Raw genomic sequence first — 24,271 nt, 5'->3', positions numbered from 1 at the left:
TGGACCAAGATCAATTCTATTCAACGGGCGATACATCCCTGTTGTTTGTTTTTAAATATCATCAAATCCACCTGGAGTCGGTCTTCATGCTTCTCAATTTTAGTGAGTGTTTTAGTGGCTCAATTTAAGTGAGTGGTTTAAAGCCAATTATTGTTATATCTGTATTTTATTTTTATATTTAGGAAAATATGTAAAATTAATTTTCAAAAATCTTGATATTTTCATATCAATATTTCTTTTCTACATATCAATTTTTAATATTTTTCATTCTTTTTGCTGTGCTGTGTTTCACGTATTTTAATCCAAAGGATTGAGGTTTTTTTACGTGGTTTTCCTCTAACCACGAATAATCATTATTTCTTTTGTTTATGTTTCTTATAATTTAAATATTTTTTACATACTCTAGAAACAACATTCAATCTTGATTGGTTTCCACGATTTTTTCTTCGGCCGCGAAGTATATTCCATAATACAGAAATAAATTATTTAAAAAGAATCTCTTTGTTTCAATTTATTATTTTCAGGTTCATCACAAAATAAAATGAAAAGTTGTTTCTTAAAATACATTTTATACTTAATTATATATCTATTAAATTAAATTTTCTATTTTTGAATTTATTAGACAAAATTCGTGTGTTCAATTTTACAAAAAAAATTTTGCACTTCAAATCTTTTCAATAAAACAAGGAAATGTTTTTAAATGTATCTTTCAACCAAAATTAACTAAATAATTTTACAATATCGGTATATCATGATCTTAATTTTTATTTTTTGATTAATTGTCTATTTGGAGAGCAATTTTTTTCTTTACGTAAAAATAGTATTTCAATTAAATGTTATTTTTGATGTGAATGACAAAACACAGCTCAGAATATTTTCACATTTCATTACTAAACTGTTCACACGATAATAAATTTTATATTCCTAATGAATAAAATAAACCAAATTTGAACAGAGACTCCAAAGACTATATAATTTGAGTTATTAAAAAATGAATACACGAAATAAAAGATAAAAATTTAAAATGTATAAAATATATGAGCTTGTATGAAAATTGTATTTATCCTATTTGTATGACATTAGAAAACTTATAATCTTTAATTAACTTTGAAAAATTATCTAAAAAATTCAATTTTACAATTTACATACAACTTAATTATTATAATTGAATTTTATAAATACGTTTTCAAAGTTATTTAAATATTATAAGTTTTCTAATGTGATGCATATGGGATAAATACAATTTTTATGCAAGACAATAACCCTATTATTCAAGGTGTGAACCTTATTATATGGTAAGGTAATAAAGAGATCTTATAGTCGATTATACTAATTTAGTTTGCCTGTACATTCAGAGATGGCATCTGATGGCATGCGATAAAAATTAGCATTGACTTTCGGTTCTGTTTTACTGATATATTCTCTGCTCTGATCTATATATGCTCTGCGAGTAATATTTCATAGAATATATAACCTAACGGAGTAATATTGTTAGATAATTTTTCGTTAATTCTATGATAAAAAATTTAAAAAAATGGGAAAATATTGTTTTATTTGCAAGGAACGTTTTAAAGCAGACATGTATCACAAGTAAGTAAAGTTTAATTATTACATAATATTTATTAAATGGCAATTATTATGTTGTAAATTTTAAGGTTAAAATTTTAGTTTAGGATAATAAGTTACTTTTGATTGTTTTTTTCGCGTTTTCACATTTTAATTTGTAAATATCTAAATCATATATTTTAAAAGTGTATTTTAATAGTTATTAATGCTACAAGTGGGATAACTAGCAAATAATCTGACAGTCGTGGTGTTGCGGCATGAGCGTAAGGTTATGAGACATTCTTATGAAGACGAGTGTGGTAGATGTCGCTACGAGCCGTAGGCGAGTTGCGACAACCACACGAGTCTTCATAAGAATGTCTCATAACCTTAGAGCGAATGCCGTAATCACGACTGTCATATTTGCTAGTTATTCCGCAAGTAGCATTCAATACTTTTTACAACAATCGCTCGGGAAGTTGACTTTGAGAGAAATTTATCAATTTGAGAAATGATTTATTTACTTATTTTAAATTTAAATTTTATTGCATACAAATTTTTATTGCTCGTTCATTTTAATTTCAATTTTTAATTTTGTTTTTTTGTATGTAACACTCGCGTTTGACACAATCAGTGTGGTAACTTTAATAAATGAGGGTTAAGATTGATTACTTATTTTTTTTTAGTACAGATGGCGTGTCAGTAGTACATACAATTATGTAGTCTATAACCGAACATGTGCGTTTATGAAACACCTATAACCGAACATGTGCGTTTATGAAACACATATAGTTAAGTATGCGATTATTGTGTATTTTGAAGGTGACATACAGCGCTCGAAAAGTCTACTTCCCGAGTGGGCGTTGTAAAAAATATATTTTTATAGTAGTTTTTCTTCAAAAGTAAATACAAATAAAATTTCCACTGAATGAAATTAATTTTCATGTCATCTGAGCTTGTATGCCAAGGCTGAATTTGTTGTATTTTTAGTGATACCTAATTTAACATGGGTATACCTTAACATGTTTAAATTATTATGTCAATTGTAATAAAAATGCTAAATATAAATATTATTATTTAGGTTTCCTGTCGGTGTTGATATGCGTAAAAAATGGCTTGGTGAATTTGGATTAAAAGAAGATGATGTTTCTAAAAATACACTTGTGTGTTCAAACCATTTTGAAAATCATTGTTACTACATTCCTAATCATTTAACTGGGAAAAAAGTATTGAAAAAGGATTCCATCCCTACGTTATTACTGGCTGTTCAGAAAGTCAAGAAAACACCACGTAAAAGGTAAATTACCCCCTTGTTATGATTGATATACATGAAACGGGTTAATCCATTTATTATTATTATTATTATTAGTTTTAATTCCTAGATCAACCATCAGCTTAACATAATTAGTCGCAATGTTTTACTCAATTTTTGAGTTCAGTAAAAAATTTAGCTTCTGTTTGTGTCACTCAAGGCTTCTTTTTAAATAAAATTACCGAATTTGTTAACAATTTGAATGGAAATAATGTTTAGCCATTGGAAAGCTAACCTTCCAGTTTGTAGACTTGTCATTTATTTGTCATATTAATAATTAAAATTTCTTGTATTGTTACAGAAAATTAGATTTTGGTGGAGAGTCTTCTAATACGGCCTTAGAATCAAATTCAAACATGGAATTATTAAGTGCTAATTCAAATATGGAATTAGTTTCTATCGACACTATAAAAAGTGAATTAGTTTCATCTGACAATTCAGAAATGGATTTTGTTGCTTCTGAAAGCAGTGTTGCAGATTTTGATGGAGAGTCTTCTAATACGGCCTTAGAATCAAATTCAAACATGGAATTATTAAGTGCTAATTCAAATATTGAATTAGTTTCTACCGACACTATAAAAAGTGAATTAGTTTCATCTGACAATTCAGAAATGGATTTTGTTGCTTCTGGAAGTAGTGTATTGAAAACACCTAAAACCCAAAAACGCTGGCGCCCTGCTCATGTTTCGCAAGTCGATATGGAGCACGGATTTGATACACCTCAACGCGCCAAAAGACATTTCAGTTTGGCAGTTGATAAAATACGTAGTCAGAAAGAGAAAATTATCGCCTTAAATCGACAGAATCGATCATTAAAAGCCAAAGTAAAATATTTAGAAACGTTTCTAAATCATTTGAAGAGCAAGGACTTGATTTAAGAGGCTCATTCGCATATACAAAGATATCGCCCATTATTACATTAGAAACATAATGTCCCCTGGTTGCGCGATTGCAAATATAAAAATAATAATTTTTCGCAATTTCCTCCAGAATCGCCAATTATCGGAATCAGCGTAATATCAAAAATTAAAACCAAGTACGTATGTAATTTTATTATGTTCTGTTGTAACAAGTTGGAACTCGTTGATTATCCGAATCGACCCCGGTCTCAATCAATTCGGACAATCGGCGTTCTACTGTAGTCGATTTTTTGAATAATTTGAGAGTTTAACCCCTTCAAACCTAATTTATTTGATATACAACAAGTATTTTTCGCGTTATAATACAATGTTGAGATTGTATTATGAAAATTTTGTGTAAAAATGGAAGGCAAGCAATGAAAAACATAATTTGTTGTTATTTTTTTATATATTATTTCTGATTAATCACTTGAGCAGCAATTGATGAACCCAAAACATAAAAGGTAAAGTTATTATTTATTTACATAACACCAGGATGAAGAGTTTAATTTTGATTCATAAAGATCAGGGTCGAAAATATCCGATATTTATTATAATATTAAAGATAAATACGAAAATCGACTAATTAAAAAAAGGACGATAACACAGGCCTGCAAAAAAAAAAAAATGTTGTCAGCTGCATGAGATATTTTTACTTAATTATTTGTTTTAGAATGCGCTGATTTCAGAAGTGATGGCAATTTTTTTCTATCACGTAAGGTTTTTTTGCAAATTCAAATACAAAAAATTGATAAAAGCACCCGTTTATTAAAAATTTTACAGTAGCCTGCAAGCATAGTGACATCCCATCTTCTTTGGTACCGTCTATCGATATCGCGGACATCCTGGTGAAGCCGCTCCCCCTGTTCTTCACTGTAAGCTCCCAGGTTTTCAGGAAAATATTGTGGGAGTGTAAAAAATGGACCTTCAGGCTTATCTTGCAGCCTTGAGCTTCCTATGCTGCTAGTTGAGCAATGGTTTTGTAGTCAGGATCCTTAGGGTGTCAGTTAAAAGCCTTCTTATGCCGGGGCCAGTGAAAACTCCCTCTTTCAACTTTGCTTCTGACAGCTTCGCGAATTTAGTACATAGATATTTTAAACCGTCTCCATTCTTTTGCAGCGATTTAAAAAATTGACGATAGCGATTGGTCGAACGGACATCGATTATTCTAAACGCGAAAACTATCGTGTATGCATTTCGCCGACGAAATAAACTTCCAAGCTTCAAGAAGAAAATTGCAAACTAACTTAAAGGCTAATACTTTTCCTAGCCTCCACTTAAGTAGTAAGTTAAAATCCTTATGTAATAAATATGTTTAATTTACTATTGTAAATAGGTCTTACAGATAACCCACGAATGTAGTCACGATTTGATTATAAGGTAATATTTATTTATTTTAGGTTCACAATTTATACATGCAGAGACGGTGAACATAAATTGAAACAAAACTGCATCAAAACGACCTGGTGAGTCAATTTAAGGTATACCGAATTTAATTGATATGCACCAACAGTTTTAATTTAAGCTAAAAGTAAATATAACAATATAGTTATGAGAATAAAAATAAAAGCTATAGAGATATTAAATATTCATTAATGAATTTTTTAACTTGTTATTTTTACTGTATAAATCGCAATTAAACACAAGTTTATTTCCTTAAACGCTTGGAAAATTTAACTTTTATAAGCGTTTATTTTAGAGGAGAGCTTTTGATAGCGAACCACCATCCAATTATTTTCCATGAGAAGGCTTATTTTGTTCATTTACAATCTGTTTGGATTTAATTATACTTTATTAAATCACAAAAAATGGAATTATTTTTGAAATTTAAGAGCTTTTGTACTTTTTCACTATTTGATACCTAAAATCATATTATTATGTATATAGAACATAAGTTTTTTAATTGTACCAAAAAATTTTTTAATAAATTTTTATTATTAACGATATGGCAAATTTAAATGAAATCAATTTTTAGGATCACCTATTGCGTCTACCAGTCGAACGATTGTGGATTTAAATATCGAAGAGGAACAAATCAGCGAATCAACTGCAGTTTCTTTAACTTGACCTGCGTTTCAAATAGGTTTGTTCCCAACCTTGTTTTTTTTTTTTTTTTTTTTTATCAAAAAATTATATTTTATTTTGGTAGATTTGAAGAAAAAAATGTACTTAGTAAAAGAAAGAAATGTGAGAAGGAAAAAAGAATTATATTTAAAGAAGCAAGGCAATATTACCAAATTGCGAAAGACATGTTAAGAGTTGCATGAAAGTTGAAAGATAGAAATGAAACCTATTTTAAAAGATTGGAAATTGCAAAAATTTATGCTGAAAATATTGCATTTATACAGTTCATTTGTTAATTCATTTAAAACAATGATAGCGAATAATCATGGCACCACATTCCCCGGGAGCAAACTGTAAGCAGCATGATAGTGAGGGTGCTCTTGACACTCTCAAGCAGTTTATTCTTTTGGACAATCAACATTTACATGGAGTAGACCGAGTAGAAGAAAAGCATAATGCAATGGCAGTAGATTAGAAAATAATTAGGTGTTGTCGTGCTTGCAGAAATGATTTATGAAAAGAAGATGCTGCTTCAGATGATGAACATTTATGTCAACTGAAATTAGGACATATTTAAAAAAAATCATTGTTGCGGCCAAACACACATTTTCGCAAAATATATACAAAATGCTCCGAGACTATGCTTATGTATTTAAGTAAGTTTGTTTTTTGAATTTTAGTTGTAAGAAACACAATTTAAAATTTTTATTAGATATTTTAAAAAATTAGATAAAAAAGTATTAATAAAAATAAAACATCAGTTGTTCAATAAATTTATTTTATAATTTAAAAGCGTTTTTTTTTTTCTTTAAAATGTTTAATTATTTTTTGGTTTTACTGTTTGTAAAACTGTGTAAGTACATGATTTGGAAAAAAGGATATCGATAGCATTTCAAATAAAAAATGTGATACCAAAACATGTTCTAAAACAATAAAACAAAAAAAAAAAATGCAAAAATTTAACTTGTATTTTGAATTTGGCATTGAGTATTTTAAAAAAAGCGGTCAATTGATTGAAGCGCTATCTCGTGAATCGAGTGAGAACTAAATCTGCAAGTTTCCGGGGTGATGATAGAGATGCGTATCTATAGTATAATATAAATATTTATTATCTATGATTACTGCAATAAGAATTTGTTTCCCCAGTTGGCGGAATTTTCACTAATTTTTATATTGTTCTGAAAGGTTTTCGTTTTTTGGGATGCCTGCCACATGCTAAAGTTAATTAGAAATACATTTGGAAGTAAAAAAAATTTGATAAATAGTAGCTCAGCACAAATCAAATGGTTCCACGTTGAAAGTTTAAATGTATTGCAGGAGCGAGAGGGCCTAAAATGCGGCAATAAGTTAAAGAAGAGGCATATTAAGTGGGAGGCCGAAAAAATGAATGTGCGCCTGGCCGCACAGTTGTTAAGTAAAAGTGTGTCGGATTCTTTAAAATATTGCGCATTAAAAAAATTCACGGTTTCGAAGGAGCGGCAGCTACGGCCAAATTCTGCGAGGTTATAAACGACAGCTTTGATATCCTAAACAGCAGATCGATATTTTCCAAAAATCTGTTAGCCACGAAATTGGGCGAAGAAAACTTGGAATATATCACGGAACGTGTAAATTCTTGTGTAAAATATATCTCTTTGAATTGAAATTAGAAAGTGGGCGCTCTGTGATATATTCTGAAAGAAAAGTTGGGTTTTTGGGATTTATCATCTGCTTGATTAATGCAATCGAATTATTTAAAGTTTTAAATTAAAAAAACAAAACATTTCGTTACATTTTAACATATAAACTTAGCCAAGATCATTTGGAAGTATTTTTAGTGCGTTGCGCAGTAGGGGTGGGTTTAATAACAATCCTACTGCGTTTATCAGTAACGTTACTATCAGAAACGTTTATAGAAGACTTATTGGTCGACATTAAATCGAAGTTTCAATACGCGGAAATTGTATTCATTTTGAAGGGGTTGAAATTCTCCATGTAGGAAGTGGTGGAAAAAAGCCTTTGCCCGACTCTCTTTTATGTGAAGAAGGTGTTTCTGGGGTAGAAAAAAAATATTGACTTCGATTACATAAATACTGTGTGGAAAGTTTTGTAAGTAAAACTGTTGCAAAACAAACACATTGTGATTTTTGCAAAAGTTTGCTTTTTTCTACCGATGAAACATTACTGATAAGCGTAAAAAATAGAGGGGGCTAGCAATCCCTTCAAAAGATGTTAAAACAATATGTCGTACGGTCGAGAAACATTACAGATCGGTAGAAGTGAAAATTGCGAACGTCGACCTAAGAACATTCAAAAGCGAAATATTCCAAATGGTAAACGATAAAGCTTTTGTAATCGAAAATGTGTTTCAGTACATATCTAATCAAGGTATTTTTTATAACCATCGCATAGAATTGGTCAATTTGATAATAAACAAATATTTGCAATTAAGAATCTACACACTAACAAAACGGCTTGCGAGCCAGACAATTATATAAGACGGAAATATACAAAGTTAATATTATTCAAAAATCAATAATTTTTTATTCTTAATTCTTTATATATTTCCGTCTTGTATAAATTCTTTGTACAAATCCAATCTTTAAGGAAACTTAAATGTTGACCTAACTTTTTACGCCCTTAGCACGCTATTACAAGGTCCTACGGACCCAAGACCCTATTGACCTATGTTGCTCATTTACGAACTTGACCTCTCTTTACATCCTAAGCACGCTATAAAAATTTCAGCTTGATATCTCTTTTCGTTTTTGAGTAATCGTGAAAATCCCCCCACCCCTTCAAAATTCACCTATCAAATCTATCCCGCCAAAAAAATTAAAAAAAAAATTTTACCCCCCTGAAAATTTACGCTATAAAATTTTCAGCTTGATATCTCTTTTCGTTTTTGAGTAATCGTGATGACAGACGACAGACAGACAGACAGACGGAAATGGGCTAATGAAGTGATTTTATAAACACCTATACCAAAATTTTGTTTGTAGCATCAATATTTTTAAGCGTTACAAACTTGGGACTAAACTTAATATACCTTTTATATATTTCATATATACAGGGTATAAAAATACGGTAGTTCCGAATTCGAACCGTTCGCTTAGAATTTTCCCTAATCCTAATTCTTATTATTATTAGTGCAGATCCTGGAGTGTTAAAAACATGAAAAGCTCGGAAATCCGAGACAGTGAATGAAAAAGTAAAAAAAATATGGAATGTTTAGCTAATATATATGAAAAAGTTTACCTCTTAAAAAATTGTGCTCTCGATTTTTAACCCCCGAAGAGGCGTGTCATTAGTTTCCCCGCTATGGGTGCCTAGCTGTGGCATCGTAGCTCCTAAACGGATGAACCGATTTTGATTTTTCTTTTTTTGTTTGAAAGGTAATTTAACAGAGAGCGTTCTTAGTTATGTTTCAAGTGTGGGTTAGGGTTACGTACCTGAAACAACTAGAAAAGAGGCGATTATAATCCAAATCGGTTCAGTTTGGAGAGAACAATAAGGAAACATGTAATTTAAGGGAGTGTTCTTAGCTATGTTTCAAGTGTGAGATTAGGGTTCCGTACCCAAAACATTTGTCGGTTTTTTTTTTTTTTTAAATTTCGTAAATATCATTTGAGAATTAATAATTTAAATAATCGAACACATGTTATAGCTAAATATAGAGGTGGGAATTTCTAAAGAACGATAGATTAATAAAAGAGCCTGCAAAATGGTTGAAATGATAAAAAAGAGTAGAACTAACGTTTAAATGATAAACCTAACCTAAGGTTTAAAATTAGAAATGTTTAAATTACCAACACAATTATGGCCCCTGCCTTTTAATTGATTTTGGTAAATTTTTTTTTCGACTTTCTAGCTTCCAAATTGATTAACTGCTCATTCAATCAAATGAAAAAGAATCTATCTTGTAAGCCGTTGGAGATAGAACAAAAGTTTAATTGTAAAAGTTATTTCTTATAAAAAAATTAACAACTATTGTTTGAAATATTTTTAAACAACTTTTGCTTGAAATATTTTTTCGTAAACATCACCGTTTACCAGTGAACAGATCTAGAAAATACCTTCAAAAATTTTTTCTCATTCAATCAAATGGAAAAGATCCTATCTTGTAAGCCTTTAGAGATAGAACAGTAATATCAATGTAAAAAATGTTTCTAATAAAAAAATAAACAACTCTGGTTTGAAATATTTTTTTGTAAACATCACTGTTTACCTGTGAAAACGCCTAGAAGATACTTTCAAAAATTATGAAAATTTCGAAATTTTCGATAGTATTCTCTAATGTTTTTTTTTTTTTTTTTTTTTTGAGAGTGTTATACAAAACTACTAGTTGATTCTACCTGCAAATTTTCAACTCCCTATCTTTAATAGTTTTGCAGAATATGAAAACTAAAGTTTTGACCTAATTTGCTCCTTCACGGGTAAACAGTGGTGTTTACGAAAAAATGTTTCAAACAAAAATTGTTTATTTTTTGATAAGGAACATTTTTTATATTTAAACTTTTGTTATATCTCTAACGGTTTACAAGATGGGTCCTACGGACCCAAGACCCAATTGACCTATGATGCTCATTTACGAACTTGACCTCACTTTTTAGGTCCTGAATACGCTGTAAAAATTTCAGCTCGATATCTTTTTTCGTTTTTGAGTTATTGTGTCCACAGACGGACGGACGGACAACCGGAAATGGACTAATAAGGTGATTTAGTAAACACCTATGGCAAAATTTTTTTCCTAGCATCATTATTTTTAAGCGTTATAAACTTGGGACTAAACTTAATATACTATGTATTTTTATATATACATGGTATAAAAACTTAATATACTATGTATATTTCATATATACATGGTATAAAAATTAGAAGTAATTTGTTCAAAATATACTGTTTTAATTTTAGTTAATGCGCATTAATAACCATGCTTCCGCATTTATTATCCTTGTCAATCTACTTGGAGATGTGGTTCTCATTCTGATGACGATTCCAGTAGTGTATTTTCAAAGATTCAAACAGCTTACAGAGAAACACAACAGCAGAGTATGGTATCAGCTGCTTCAATAATTAATGTTTATTTAATAAATTCTAAAAAATAGTTAAAGTTCTAAATAAATGGTTAAATATTGTTTTATTTACAAAGAATGTGGTAAAGTAGACATGTATCACAGGTTATTAAAGATTAAATATTAAACAATATTTGAATGGCAAATATTATGTTGTAAATACGCGCCAGGATATTATATTGTATATTAAGACATGCGCATTATTAATCATTCTTCGTCATTTATTATCCTTCTCAATCATCTTGGAGAGGTGATTCTCACTCTGTTGCCAATTCTAGTTAGTTTATTTTCAAAGGACTAACTGGCGTACATAGAGACCTGTACGTAAATTTACTCTACAGTCTATGATGGAGACATGAATATAATTTTTAGGGAATTTTTATATTTTGTTGTTTGACTATAACTACAACCATGAAGGTTATAAAGAACTACAACCAACAGTTCTCCATAGAGAATTTATATAGACTGGTCCGAATAAAGAAATGTCTGACATTTTGTAAAATATTACACGTTATAAAATATAGTAGTGGGAATTATAAATTAAATCAATTTATATCTCAAATTAAATACTAATTAAAAACATTAGCACTAGCTAGAGAACGTAGAGTCAAAAAAGTAGTTTCAATGTATTACTTGAAGTCTGAAATTCAAATTTTGAAATCTTCACTAATTTATATTAGAGAGTGACCATTTTCATGCAATATTTGCGAGTGTATTTTTTAATCTCAAATATTGCAGGAAAATGGTTGTTTTTCAGTATTACTCATCGATTTTATGTAACTCAACAACATTCCTATCCAAGAAAATACCCCTAGAAGGCATCAAATTATAAATAGGTAGGTACAAACTATTATTATTATTACAAGCTTTTATGTGAGCTGATATTTCCGATTCAGATCTTTTGTGGTATTTCGATACCCAAAGGAAAATGATCCAATAAATTTGAAATTTTATTGATCAATTAATCATACTTTTATGCATCTTGTGAAAAATTCATATATTCTCTGTCCGATTTAGGAGAAATTAACTATCAGTCAGTATTTTTACCAAAAAAAGTTTTTCATTTTTATGTACAGTTCTTAATTTTGTTAATTGAAAATTACAGAACCTGTGTGATTGAATGACAATATAATATTATGCAAGTATAGAAATATGATGGAAGTACTCAGAAAGAAAGTTGAATCAAGTAAAAATTTTGCGCAAAAAACAATACTTGTTTTAAATAATTTTATCGCTATATAATATTATACAGCGGAAATATAATCTCTAGTATACAGCGGAAATAGGAGATTCGCATCATATTCAGTGCGCCTTTTTCAGCCCAAGCTTTTTCCTATTATTCGTACTTGTTTATTACGAATTTTTATAAACTTAATATTTTTTATTTCGAAATATTTTCTATAAAAATTTTGTCTCGTTTTTTGAATCTATCCATGTTTCCAAAATAATTTTTAAACAAAAAATTTTGTCTCCGTTAAAATTATCCGATGCGTTTGATATGACAATAAAATCAATATACTCACTGTTTGAAGCTACTTTACAAATTTTCAACCTTCTATTTTGTGTAGTTTTGGAGAAATGAGAATAAAAGTTTTGTCCTAATTTGAGCTCACTGGGGAACCATGATTTTTACGAAAACTGTTTCAAAAAAAGCTATTTTTCATCAAAAACATTTTTTGTATTTAAACTTTTCTTCTATTTTTTAAGAATTAAAAGATGGGTTTTATGGATGCATTACCCATATTGACTTATGTTTGTTACTCGTTTACAAACTTAAAGCCACTGATTTCATTTTGAATACACTATAAAAATTTCATCATCTCTATATTTTTTTCATTTTTGAGCTATCGTGCTCACAGATATTCAAACGGAAATGAACTAATTGCTTGATTTTATGAACGCATTTATTACTTATACAGTCAAATTTAAAAAAATGAAGGAAAGAACAAAAATTCGCACCCGGCTGAAATTTTGTAGGATTGTTCAAAACACCATAATAAATGAAATCTATAAAAATTCCTCATCGATCCGAGACGTGGAAAAAAGTTTACGATGGGTCAGAGTTCACAAACACGGGTTTTTCGTGATTTTCAGCAAAACGGCAAGTTTTATCATAAAATTAGCTCAGGCGAAAATTGTAGATCAGATAAATAAATATAAAAATGTTTTAATACTTTTTTCCTAAGAGCTATCGTTTCTAAGATATAACGATTCAAAAGTTCGAAAAGTTGCAATCATCATAATATGTATAAGTACGCTACGTACATCACTGAAGTTGTAATACAAGTAAAAATATTTTTCTATCGTTCAGTGTACATAACTTACATATGTACACTGTTTACTTACATATATCCGTTGGTGTGTAGTCATGTTAAGGACAATCAAATCGACGCCGGCGTTTGCAGTGGATAATTTTGGCGTAAAGGTGGCTGTTATGACTAATTTTTAACCCCCGAACTAAAAAAAAGAGGTGCTATAAGTTTGATCGCTATGTGTGTGTGTCTGCCTGTAGCATCGTAGCGCCACACGAACGGATGAACCGATTTTGATTTTTTTGGTTTTGTTTGAAGGGAAATTTAATGGAGAGTGTTCTTAGATATGTTTCAAATGCGAGTTTAGAAATCCGTAGCCGAAAAATTTGTCGGTGGTTTTTTAAATTTTGTAAATTTCTTTTGTCAATTCTGCATACTCATCGTCACAAAATATGCATGGTTTTTACCATTCTAATTGATATTACTATAACAGTGCATATAGCTATATCACTTATAATAGTAATTTAAAATAATTATTTTAGTAACTTTTACTAAAGATAAGAGGTTGGAACTTTGGTAGGTATTTCTTTGACTATTGAAGCATATGATCACGTAAAAAAAAATACCGCGTTACCGCACCACAACTTTTTTAGCGCCATTTTACAAAAGTCCTTTTTTGCATTCAGCAGCGGTTTGCAAAAAGTATACATTCGATCTTGATGAAATTGTGTGTGATACTTCATGGGAACAAAAGCTACAATCTATTTAAATATCAGCTTTTAATCTTTAAAATAACAAGAGTTATGAATATTTGAAATTTCGAACGAAATCGATGATTTTTTTGCAATTTGTGGGGATATCGATGAACCAATCGGGTTCATTCGCAGCTCATTTTTTTTGCCTTTTAACGGTGCCTAAGCTTATTAAAAGCTTTTTTATTTTTAAGTCAATCCGACGGTGTCTGACGCAAAAGACCGGATTAGGCCACTTTATCATTTTTTTTGGACCCTTTCCGACCATCAAAAAATGTTCGATTTTAGTTTCTTCATTTTGTATCATAATTATCTACTTAATTCAATTTTTTTCTCCGAACTCAGAATTATCTAAAAATTGACGCCATTTTTTTTTTATTTGATCACACTAAGTCTAAGTAAAGGGAAGTCAAGACTAGTAATACAATTTATTCGTTTATTTAATTAAAAGTTTTGATTTATTTAACTACAAATAACTACATTTAATTGTATATTTGCCTTCTATTACATGGACCTACTTTTACACGTCACCTGTCTTCTACAACGCATCGACCTGCTACAAAAACTTTATCTATGTTATGATCATCACCTAAGTAAATAAATTTTTGAAATAATTCTTTCGTTGTAAAATCGTCTTCACATTTTAAATCAAGATCAATTGGAGAGTCTTTACTGTTTAAATCGATGAGCAACGCATCAAATTCTTTGCCCACATTAAAATTTCCAACACGATCATCAATTCTTAATGCTAAAATCAAAACGAAATGTAAGTATAACTTTTTTTTCACTCATTGGGAAATTAGATTTTTGTCACTGTGCGGAAAATTGAGAAAAAAGAGAGAATTAATCCCACATTTGCAAAAAAATATGGTTTGTGAAACTCGTGCGGATTGTCCTTTACATAATCAAGGTGTAAAAGCATTCGTTCCTGCTAAATTGCACTCATGTGCAATTGAAAATTTGCCGCATTTCTTGCACAGTTTACTATCGTGTTTGTCTTCATTATGATAATTTTACTTTATTTTCATGTCACTATTTCATAAAAACTTACCTTCAGCTCCGCCAAGAGTACCCAAATAAAATGCTTCCACGTAATTAATAGGTTTATAATTATCCTCCTCTGGCTTCGAAAATGACACACCGTTAGAAGTTATTAAGGATAATCTTATTGCATCAAGTATTGTTGGATTACAACCACCGGATATATCAGTACCCAATCCAACATTTATTCCACGATTTAGCAAATCACGTACATCACAGAATCCACTATGTAAACAAACATTTGAATTTGGACAATGGGCAATTGAGGAACCTCGTTCCAGAATTGTCCTTTTTTCATTCTCATCTAAATGTATACCGTGCCCTAAAACTGTCTAAAACACATTACCTATCATAAAATTATATGTAAAAAATTTAGATTTTGAATTTTATGGACAGTTATTGGAAAATCGAATTATAGATCATTCAAACTTAAATGAGATCGACCAATAATAGACTGTATGGATGAATTAGACAAAGAGCTGCTGACCAAAAAGGTAGTGGAAAATTAGAATCACCGCCACTTCAACCTCATCGAACGGTGCTGCTGATCGGCTTTATAATGAGGAGTTTTTTTTATAATACGTCCACAGGGCTGCGGGCTATTACTTTTTATGGGAAGATGTTTATATTTTTGGTTAGAAACTGCCAATAGTATATTCTTGTGGAAAAAAAAAATAGATTTAAATCCCGATTCGCAAAAATGAAAATTTCAATTTTTCAAACAAGTTTTTCTACATCAATCTAGTATTTGACAGCACCGAGAAGCCCACTTTTATTTTTTAATTTTTAATTTTCTATACGAATATATTATTGGAATAAACGATTACTCGTGTCCCCGTGGACGTCTTATAAAAAATTCTTCAAAAAATTGCCGAACTGCGCCACCGTTTGATTGGATTTAAATGGCGGTGATTCAGATTTTATGCTTCCATTTTGGTCAATATGTATTTATCTAAATATAATAATGTGGTTTATCCTCCGTTTCTCTGACATATATGCCCATAACCCACGTCATTGATGTGGGTGGAGTCGGTTACTTCGTTCTTATCCAAGCGACGACAATATGATCAATTCTGCCGCCCATTTATTATAATTGCTCACACTGCCGCTACCTGGATTCGAACCCGCAACCTAAGTCTAAGTAGGCAAACAGTTAAAGTCTATCGCTTAAGACCGCTCGGCTAATTAGGCTATTATCTAGTAAATATTTAGAATGAAACGTGCACTCTCTTTCGATCAGTCTCATTTCAGTTTGAAATATCCATACCGCATGTTTAATGATTAAAGTTTGAATGAGTCCGTCTACAAAATTTTAATTTTAGGTACTAATTGTACGCGGTAACAAAAATAATAATTTCCCGCCCAAAAAAAAGCCATCTAAAATTGCCTGGTATTTCTTTAAAGTTTTATCTGTAGCCGTTTTCATTGACAAGATATTACAATGACAGGAATTGAATTGCATTTAAATCTAGAGCTTCGCACGAAAGGATGACTATCACTTTGAAGTTCGGAAAGCTCAGTCAGTAGAGGCGTGGCTATTTAATATGTTATTTTAGTGATTACTTAGTTCGAATCCAGCAGTAGCCTAAATTTTTTTAAAAACCATTTTTTGTTAATTTTTAATTTATTAGCATATGTAGTTGTAATCACTTTTGTTGTAATTACGAGTTGGTTGGGTTGAGTTTGTCTGCTATAGAGGATTTGGTTGGGGTCTGCAGTTTTAAACACTTGCGTTCAAAGTGGGACACTTACCGAAAGCGAAATATTATCGTAAACGATATTATATAAACGTAATCAATTGAGTAACGTGAAGTAAAATTAAATCATATTAAATTTAAATCTAGTAACATTTGATTAAATCACAGTTGGTATCGACATCCTAGTTTAGCCTGTCACGAGATGCTTGTTTTCAAACCACGTAGAATTATAAAATAGAAAATAATTCTGTCTGGCGTATCGCACTCAATTTATATTTCTTCGATTTTTTCAGAAACTATCAAAATCAATCCTGAGAATAAAAAGCTAAAATATGTTTAGCTTTACGATCTAACGCTGCTAAGTTTATTTCGAGATGACAGCACTGTCTAAACTGTCCAAGTGAACTAATTTGGCACTCAAACTCAGTGTCACGCGTTAGCATGCAAATGCACCTTAGAGATTACAGATTCTGAATTTGATTTGTAGATAGTTTCACGTTGTTGGTTTATTTTCTTTAAAAATGTGATCCCCTTGGTACGATCCCGAATTCAAATAGGTTTGTTCCTTTGTCCTGGTGTAGCACCCCGTGTGTAAAATAAATATATCAAAAAGAGTCCATAAATATACTATAGAGAATGTTTTTTTCTCTCCTCCGAGCGGAAAGTGTTAATTTTCGTTCCGCTGTGCTAAACAAAGTTTGTGCTTTCCGCCTCTGTCGAGCAGGAAAATAGTATACATACCACGGGAGCAAGTAAAGAATGTTACAGATTTAATGTTTGTCACCCGAGGTTTCGCTTCAGGAAAAGTGAACATGGCTTCTGAGACATTCTTTACTTTTTCTCCTTATATGTGTAATATATTATATATTCATACATAACGTACATCTTGCAAAATGAACGTGTATTTTTTTATTCGTGACCACTTGAAATTTATTAAATTTGTATGAAATTTTTTATATGAAGTACCTTTTTTGTTAACAGATTGTTTCTATCAAAGATGTCAGCAAAATTTTTATATCCAGGATATGCTTCCAATGCCGCTTCAACTTCTTTTTTATTTTCACTAATATGTGTCTAGAAAAAAAACAAAAAGATTGCTTTCATTATAAGCATGACTTAAAAACTACATTCTTATTAATTGGAGCAGCCCACATGATATTCTTGAAAAAAAAATTAATTAATGTTTCTCAGAAAAATAATTTTGAAGGGGTGGAGGAACTGCAATGATAATCGAAAAATGAATGTAGTATAGATCATAAATAAACTCTAGTATACCTTGAGTCATTCCCATCGATTGTACCAGGGGCAATATTTTCAACAATTTTTCTTTACGGCTACAGTCAATTTTAAAAGTTGGTGTGACCGCTTCAACCATGGACGTACGGGGGAAGGTGGGTAGGTCAAGGTGTCTGCCCACCCTGGTTATGGACTTACCACTTATTTAGTTTGTTAAATATGACAAAATTATGTTAAATTTATAAAATTGTTTGGCCATTAATTTATCACAAAATATAATAAATTATCAGATTACTCAGCCATCTCGTAAACTGCTCCAAAAATTTTCATAAAAATTAGTATGCAATGGTTTGTTTTTTGGGGCGAAAAATCGATCTAGCTTGGTTTCATTTTTAAAAATGTTATTTTATCCGTGTTTTCCGGAAGAACTAAAACAAACTGAAAAATGTGACTCTTACTGCCATCTATTGGCGAGTGGTAATACTATTATTTTACAGAATATTTTACAAAATCGATCAAGAATTTGAAAACTATCAGTATAGGCAATTCGGTCTAAACTTAAACTTAATTACATACTTACTTGAATATTGAGTTGGTATTTTTCTGCCAAATCTCCCAAACGTTTTAGTAAATCTTCATTACAGCGAAGTGCCGAACGTGGTGTAACTATTGGTTGGACAAGTTTATTCTAAAAATTAAAACATAAATATTATAATTAACATTAAAATTTAATTTATTTTGAAGAAAGTTTGGGAACCAAAACCCACAAAGCTTACAAGAGGACAAAAATGTTTATTATTTTCTTTCAATATACAGGGTGCGTACTTAAGTTGGCTACATATGGAAACCTTTTTTATTATAAATATACGAAAAAAAGTCATTCTTTTTGCCCATACGACAAACATTGGCACCGGGTAGATTGAATTACCATTCTATAATACTTAAACTTACATTTTTATCTAAAATTGTTTGAATAAACTTTTCTGTTTCCTCTATAGATACGTCATTGCTTTCCTGTAATAATTCAGGTGGTGCACAATCTGTTATATTATTGAAACCAATAAATGATCGTTGGCCTTTTTCCTCAGCTATATCAGCCAAAATAATGGTGCTTTTTAGATGTATAGTTGCATAATAAGCAGCTGTGGTTGTTCCATTTTTTAAAGTTCTACTCTATAAACAAATAATTTTATAAATTTTTATAAAACGTTGAACGTAAAACACTAAACTTATAAAAAGAAAGATTAGTTAGTTAAATACAGTTGTCATCGAAAAATCCACACCACAGCGACAAATTCAATCTGTTTTCGAAATTCTAAAAAGCTGCTACTTTACGAAAATTGACCGAATTTGTATCATAAACATCTCATTCAAAATTTTTTGCTTTCAAAGTTTACGAATAGATGTTTTTAAAGTTCAAAAACGTTTCTACGCGGGATGCAATAAAATAGCTAAAATATTTGGCAACTTTTTTTTTCCCTAATTTATGCCCTATTTTAACAAAAATAAATTCAAATGCAAAATACGCCAGTAAGTTTAATTTACATGATCGTAGAGACGAAGTTGAAGAAGGGGTGCCACAATCTGTATTTCACACGGGCGCTCAAACATTTATCGGCAGTCCTGACCTCAAAACCAAACCAAACGCAAATCAACTGTCTCCTGTCAAATCGGTTAACAAGTAAAATAATGTGGCCATCTCAAAAAATGTAAAGGGAAAATTTATTTAGTTACTTATGATTTATCATACTGTACTATATGTAAACTAATGAATTACATTAATAAATACTGGTATCAATAAATTACTCACAAAGAAATTATTGACACAATTGTTTACTTATTTACTATGATAAATCATAATGGAAAATTTTATAATCAAAATGGAAAAAAAATGTTTTTATAAACAAGTGAAAACAAACATTTGACTGAGTTAATTGTTGAAATACCATGTAAAGACAGTGTTGATTATGCAATCGTTTGTTTTTGTACGTCATACAAGTAAAGAAAGATAACCAAATATACATCATACAGACATGTCACACACACTTAACTGATATTCCCGTGAGAGCGTAAATTATATAATACATACTATATAATTTACACTCTCACGGATAAAGAGCTTACGAAAAAATGTTTAAAACAAAGGTTGTTTATTTTTTATAAGGAACATTTTTTACATTTAATCCAAGGCAGCGTTACAAACTTGGGGCTAAACTTAGTATACAATGGTATATTTCATATATATATAGTACAAAAATCATGCCTTACCACAATGTACGTATAAATACGTTTAGCATAGTTTTCATTTTTAAAATGTACTTCCGTTGGAAATGTATATTTTTTCAACCAATCCAATAATTCAGCATCGTAACCTAATCCAACATTTGGATATTGTGGTGCATGGATATGTGTATCAATAAAACCTGGTATTAAAAATTGATATCTATTCAATTTATAATAAACCGTATTTGATGGTATATTCTCAGGCTTTATGTTTCCAATATATTTTACCTGAAAGAAAACTCAAAATTTAGTACAATGTAATAACAGGCTAAAAACATGCTTTAAAATTTCGAGCTTGAAATTTGAGTCATGCGATGCAGCACGCTGGCATGTATTTAAATGTAAAAACAGAAACAAAAGGCCTTGTCCGAAAATTTTATCATGCCTCAATCGACGTTCGTTATAGAGCCAAAACAACGTGTGAATATCAATTTTTTGATAGCATCATAAACTAAGAATATATGAAGGATTTAAATGTATAAATAGAAAGGGAGAAAAATTGCACGCGCTGATGTCATAACTTGCGACAGCCACAAAAGACTACGTATCAAAAGTTGTTTTCCCAGAAAAAGATAGATAAAATTATTTCATTGCTTATATCTTTCATGTTTATTTATCGATTTTAATTTTGATTTCAGATCTTGTCATCTATTCTCACTCATTTTCAAATTTTAACGAAAGATACATTGAAATCGACATCAGAACGAAGACCAAATAACAATATGTGTGCTTAATTTCACAAAAACCGGTCCGGTATTATTGAGGCTATGAAATCAGAAAAATATAAATTTATATTTATGTATAAAAAAAGTTTTCAAAAGTATCTGTTCAAACTGAGTTTTTCCTCCCCACCTCACTTGAGCAAACCTTAGATTTGGCCTCATCAAAATCTATAAAAGCTTGATTTATTTGTAGTGCTATCTTCTATTGATTCCGTATTTTTACACATCCCCATAAAAAATAGCCCATTGCAGTCAAGTCCTGAGACCGAGGTGGCTAATAAGTTGAAGGAAGGTAGTCTTACCAACTACCTTCCTTGGAAATTTCTTCCTACTACAAATTGAACGTGATAGTCTTGGCCTAGGGCTTGCCTAAACGTAGATAAAGCTCAGTTTGGACAGATTATTTAACAAAATACGGTAATTTTGGCATGAAGCTGAGTTAAGTTTGAATATTTTTTTTATTTAAAAGTGCCATAACTTTCGAAAAACATAAGGGATTTTTTGGCAAACAATTTTTTGTTGTTTTCGGGAGCCGTTTTATATAGTGGAAAATTTGAAAAATTAAAAGTTGGATGCTGAATCTACTAAGATGATAAAACCAAAAAAATTATTTCCGTTTAAAATAAACTAGATTATAAAAGTGAAAACAATCATCTGACTGAGTTAATTGTTGAAATACCTTATATAGAAAGTGGTGAATGTCAGTGCTTGCATTATTTATAATAAATTATGATAATAATGATAAATTATTGATAGTTCTTTTCGTTTTTGAGTTATCCTTACGGACAGACGCACAGTGGAATATTTATACCAAAAGTCAGAAAACTCAACTCTTTTGTTTTGCATTGAAAATTGTTTTTTGGTGTAATTAGATAACCACTTCATCACAATCAGGTCACTTTAGTTACCTTAAACTCGCCCCCGCCTGTTTGGTAAGCCGCAATCTAGTTACGAATGCATGTTATTATTGTTGTTGCTCTCCATATACCGTATCATTCAATTTAAGTTTACTGTGTTTGTTAGTGAAATTAAGTAAGGATTTTTTTATATTATAAGGTTTATGCTTTATTTATTTAATGGTAACGTTTCTATTAATATGCTTAAATATTTGTGATTCATATTTGCTGTTAAAAAGTAACTTTTTTCATTAAATTTATCAAACTCATAGCTTTTTGTTTATGTGCCCCTTTTTGCTTGATAAAATTTTGGGTAAGAGAGCAAGTTTAAATATTCACTATACATTTTATGAAAAAAAAAATCTTGCGCGAAGTTGCGACTTTTCTTTTAAGACTAAGATAAGGACGGAGATTAAGATAGCTTAAATCGAGAGTGATAAAAAGGAGCAGGCAGTTTTCCAGTAATAATTTTTAACTTCTAATTCCAAAGTCAAAATACGTGGAATCAAAAGAAAGAAGCATCGATAAAAAAAAAGTGGCTCAGAATGGCTCTTTTGAATCAATTTTGAGCAAAAAAATCACTTGATTATATTTTGTCTGGAAATTTGGTATAAACACTCCACTGTGAGACGGGCAGACAAACGGAAATGGACTAATAAATGATTTTATGAACACCTATACCAAAATTTTGTTCGTAGCTTCAAAATTTTTTAGCGTTTCAAACTTGGGACTAAACTTAGTATACCTTGATATATATTTCATATATACGGAGTATAATGATTAAATATGTACGTATATTTTATTTTTTTTAAATTTCACCCCCTAAGGAAAAAGAAGGTGGAGCGTTAAAAGCAGGCTCCCGTGGGCAAAATGAATTCAAAGATACTTGAATTAAATTTTTTCGTTATTCATAATAATTTCAATTTTACTAATATCAATCTTAAAATTCCCAAATTGAAAAATGATAATTAACAAACCCACCTCATTGAAGGTTAATTGGATAGAAACGCTTCTAAAAATTTTTTACTTGGAATTTATAATTTGTATCACATGTACCTAAGAGGTCATTACGAGACATCCTATTTACAAAATTATTGAAAAAATTAGGTATGCTGTTACGTTATAGGCTCAAAATTTTTTGTCAGCCCTAAGTTTTTATTTTTTAAATGTATGTATTAAAAATTAAAAAATCTTACCTTACTGTCCTGAACATGTAAAAATCCATTTTCAATAACATCTAATTTTAAACGTTCGGGGCAGTGAATAATTGTTCCTTCAAATAAATAATTAAACATTTTTATTTCAATAAATATCAGATGCGCTATTAATTATAAAAATGCGGTTTTTTGTGTCCAAGTGCCACAATAATCACTTTGTTAATGAAGATAGTTATAATCTTTCTAATCCAACTTTTAAATTTAGATTGGAAATTAATTTTAACAAGCCGTGTGGATATGATCTTAAGCAGCCAGACCAATAACTATTGGATAATTTAATTAAAAATAATAATGGGGTTTAACCTCCGTTTCTCAGATTACATCTATAACGGAGGCCACTCTCATCATTATTTTTAATCTTGATTAATTTGTTAAACTATATCCGAATATACAATTAAATTTATGATGTGGGTGCAGTTGGTTACTCCGTTCTTATACAAGCGACGGCAGTGTGATCAATTTACCGCCCCATTAACTATTTTAACTCCGAAACCAAAAAAGGCATGTTATAAGTTTGACCGCTTTGTGTGTGTGTCTGTCTGCCCGTCTGTCTGTCTGTGGTATTGTAACGTCTAAACGAATGAACCGATTTTGATTTTTTTTTGTTTCGTTTGAAAGGTAATTTAAATCTTAGCTATGTTTCAAGTGCGAATTTAGAGTTCCGTCCTCGAAACATTTAAAAAATAGGCGATGATCTTCAAAATGGGTTCAATTTGGAGAAGGCTCTAAGGAAAAAGGTAAATTTAATGGAGAATGTTTTTAGATATGTTTCAAGTGTGAGTTTAGGGTTCCGTATCCGAAAAATTTGTCGGGGATTTTTTAAATTTTGAAAATTTTTTTTCACACTACCATGACTACCAGTATTCAAAGCAAGTAAAGATGCCTTTACTTGCTCGGCTACTGAGCCGAATTTGATAATTTAATTATTGAATTCCTTATAACCTTTCAATTTTGGAAGAACATAACTCTTTTACATTACGCATGGGAAAATAAAGAAAAGTAAAAAAATTGTTTATCTAAAAATAAATTTTTTGATGATTTTTACGTAAATTGGGATGATTCACGAGTGGGTCCAGCATACTAACTGACTGTCAACTAACTCCCATAATAATAAATATTTATTTTAGTACTTATTTAGCGACTAAAACAATTAACATAAGATTGGTAAACGTATATTCTAATATTCGAATATATATAATAATAATAATAATATATTCGAATATCTAAGGATTTAACGGTGCAACCAGAGAATCAAAATCTTGTTGTTTTTAGTTCTCGAAGTGCATATATGTGTACTTCTA

General features: G+C 30.3%; 2 protein-coding genes across 4 annotated transcripts; one reads left to right on the top strand and one right to left on the bottom strand.

The window, feature by feature from the left end:
• Positions 1-1,498: 1,498 nt before the first annotated feature.
• LOC123299719 lies at positions 1,499-6,469 on the top strand. Of its 3 annotated transcripts, none has more exons than XM_044882029.1 (7): positions 1,499-1,590; positions 2,627-2,842; positions 3,159-3,893; positions 4,876-5,040; positions 5,157-5,222; positions 5,732-5,839; positions 5,906-6,469. In XM_044882029.1, exons 1-3 carry the CDS (start codon positions 1,535-1,537, stop codon positions 3,733-3,735), a joined length of 849 nt encoding a protein of 282 aa, XP_044737964.1. In that variant the 5' UTR covers positions 1,499-1,534; the 3' UTR covers positions 3,736-3,893; positions 4,876-5,040; positions 5,157-5,222; positions 5,732-5,839; positions 5,906-6,469. The 3 variants fall into 3 exon arrangements, with proteins under 3 accessions (XP_044737964.1, XP_044737965.1, XP_044737966.1); XM_044882030.1 differs by having other exon boundaries at positions 5,157-5,237; XM_044882031.1 differs by lacking the exon at positions 1,499-1,590 and adding an exon at positions 2,490-2,555.
• Positions 6,470-14,330: 7,861 nt separating this feature from the next.
• Positions 14,331-23,098, bottom strand: LOC123300140 (guanine deaminase-like). Its single transcript, XM_044882631.1, has 7 exons — positions 22,950-23,098; positions 20,121-20,363; positions 18,804-19,025; positions 18,433-18,540; positions 17,583-17,690; positions 14,930-15,251; positions 14,331-14,626 (listed from the first exon to the last, which is right to left on the bottom strand). Exons 1-7 carry the CDS (start codon positions 23,046-23,048, stop codon positions 14,406-14,408), a joined length of 1,323 nt encoding a protein of 440 aa, XP_044738566.1. The 5' UTR covers positions 23,049-23,098; the 3' UTR covers positions 14,331-14,405.
• Between the last annotated feature and the right edge of the window lie 1,173 nt (positions 23,099-24,271).

The sequence above is a fragment of the Chrysoperla carnea genome, chromosome 5 (genome assembly GCF_905475395.1).
Source record: "Chrysoperla carnea chromosome 5, inChrCarn1.1, whole genome shotgun sequence".
NCBI lineage: Eukaryota > Metazoa > Arthropoda > Insecta > Neuroptera > Chrysopidae > Chrysoperla > Chrysoperla carnea.
This window is presented reverse-complemented; position numbering and strand designations above follow the sequence as displayed.

Coding starts and splice junctions, on each gene's coding strand:
- LOC123299719 (XM_044882029.1), top strand. CDS start 1,535: ATGGGAAAATATTGTTTTATTTGCAAGGAACGTTTTAAAGCAGACATG. Junction 1,591..2,626: donor AAAGCAGACATGTATCACAA/GTAAGTAAAGTT, acceptor ATTATTATTTAG/GTTTCCTGTCGGTGTTGATA. Junction 2,843..3,158: donor AAGAAAACACCACGTAAAAG/GTAAATTACCCC, acceptor GTATTGTTACAG/AAAATTAGATTTTGGTGGAG.
- LOC123300140 (XM_044882631.1), bottom strand. CDS start 23,048: ATGTTTAATTATTTATTTGAAGGAACAATTATTCACTGCCCCGAACGT. Junction 19,026..20,120: donor GTATTTATACGTACATTGTG/GTAAGGCATGAT, acceptor ATTTGTTTATAG/AGTAGAACTTTAAAAAATGG. Junction 15,252..17,582: donor ACAATCTGTTAACAAAAAAG/GTACTTCATATA, acceptor AATGTGTTTTAG/ACAGTTTTAGGGCACGGTAT.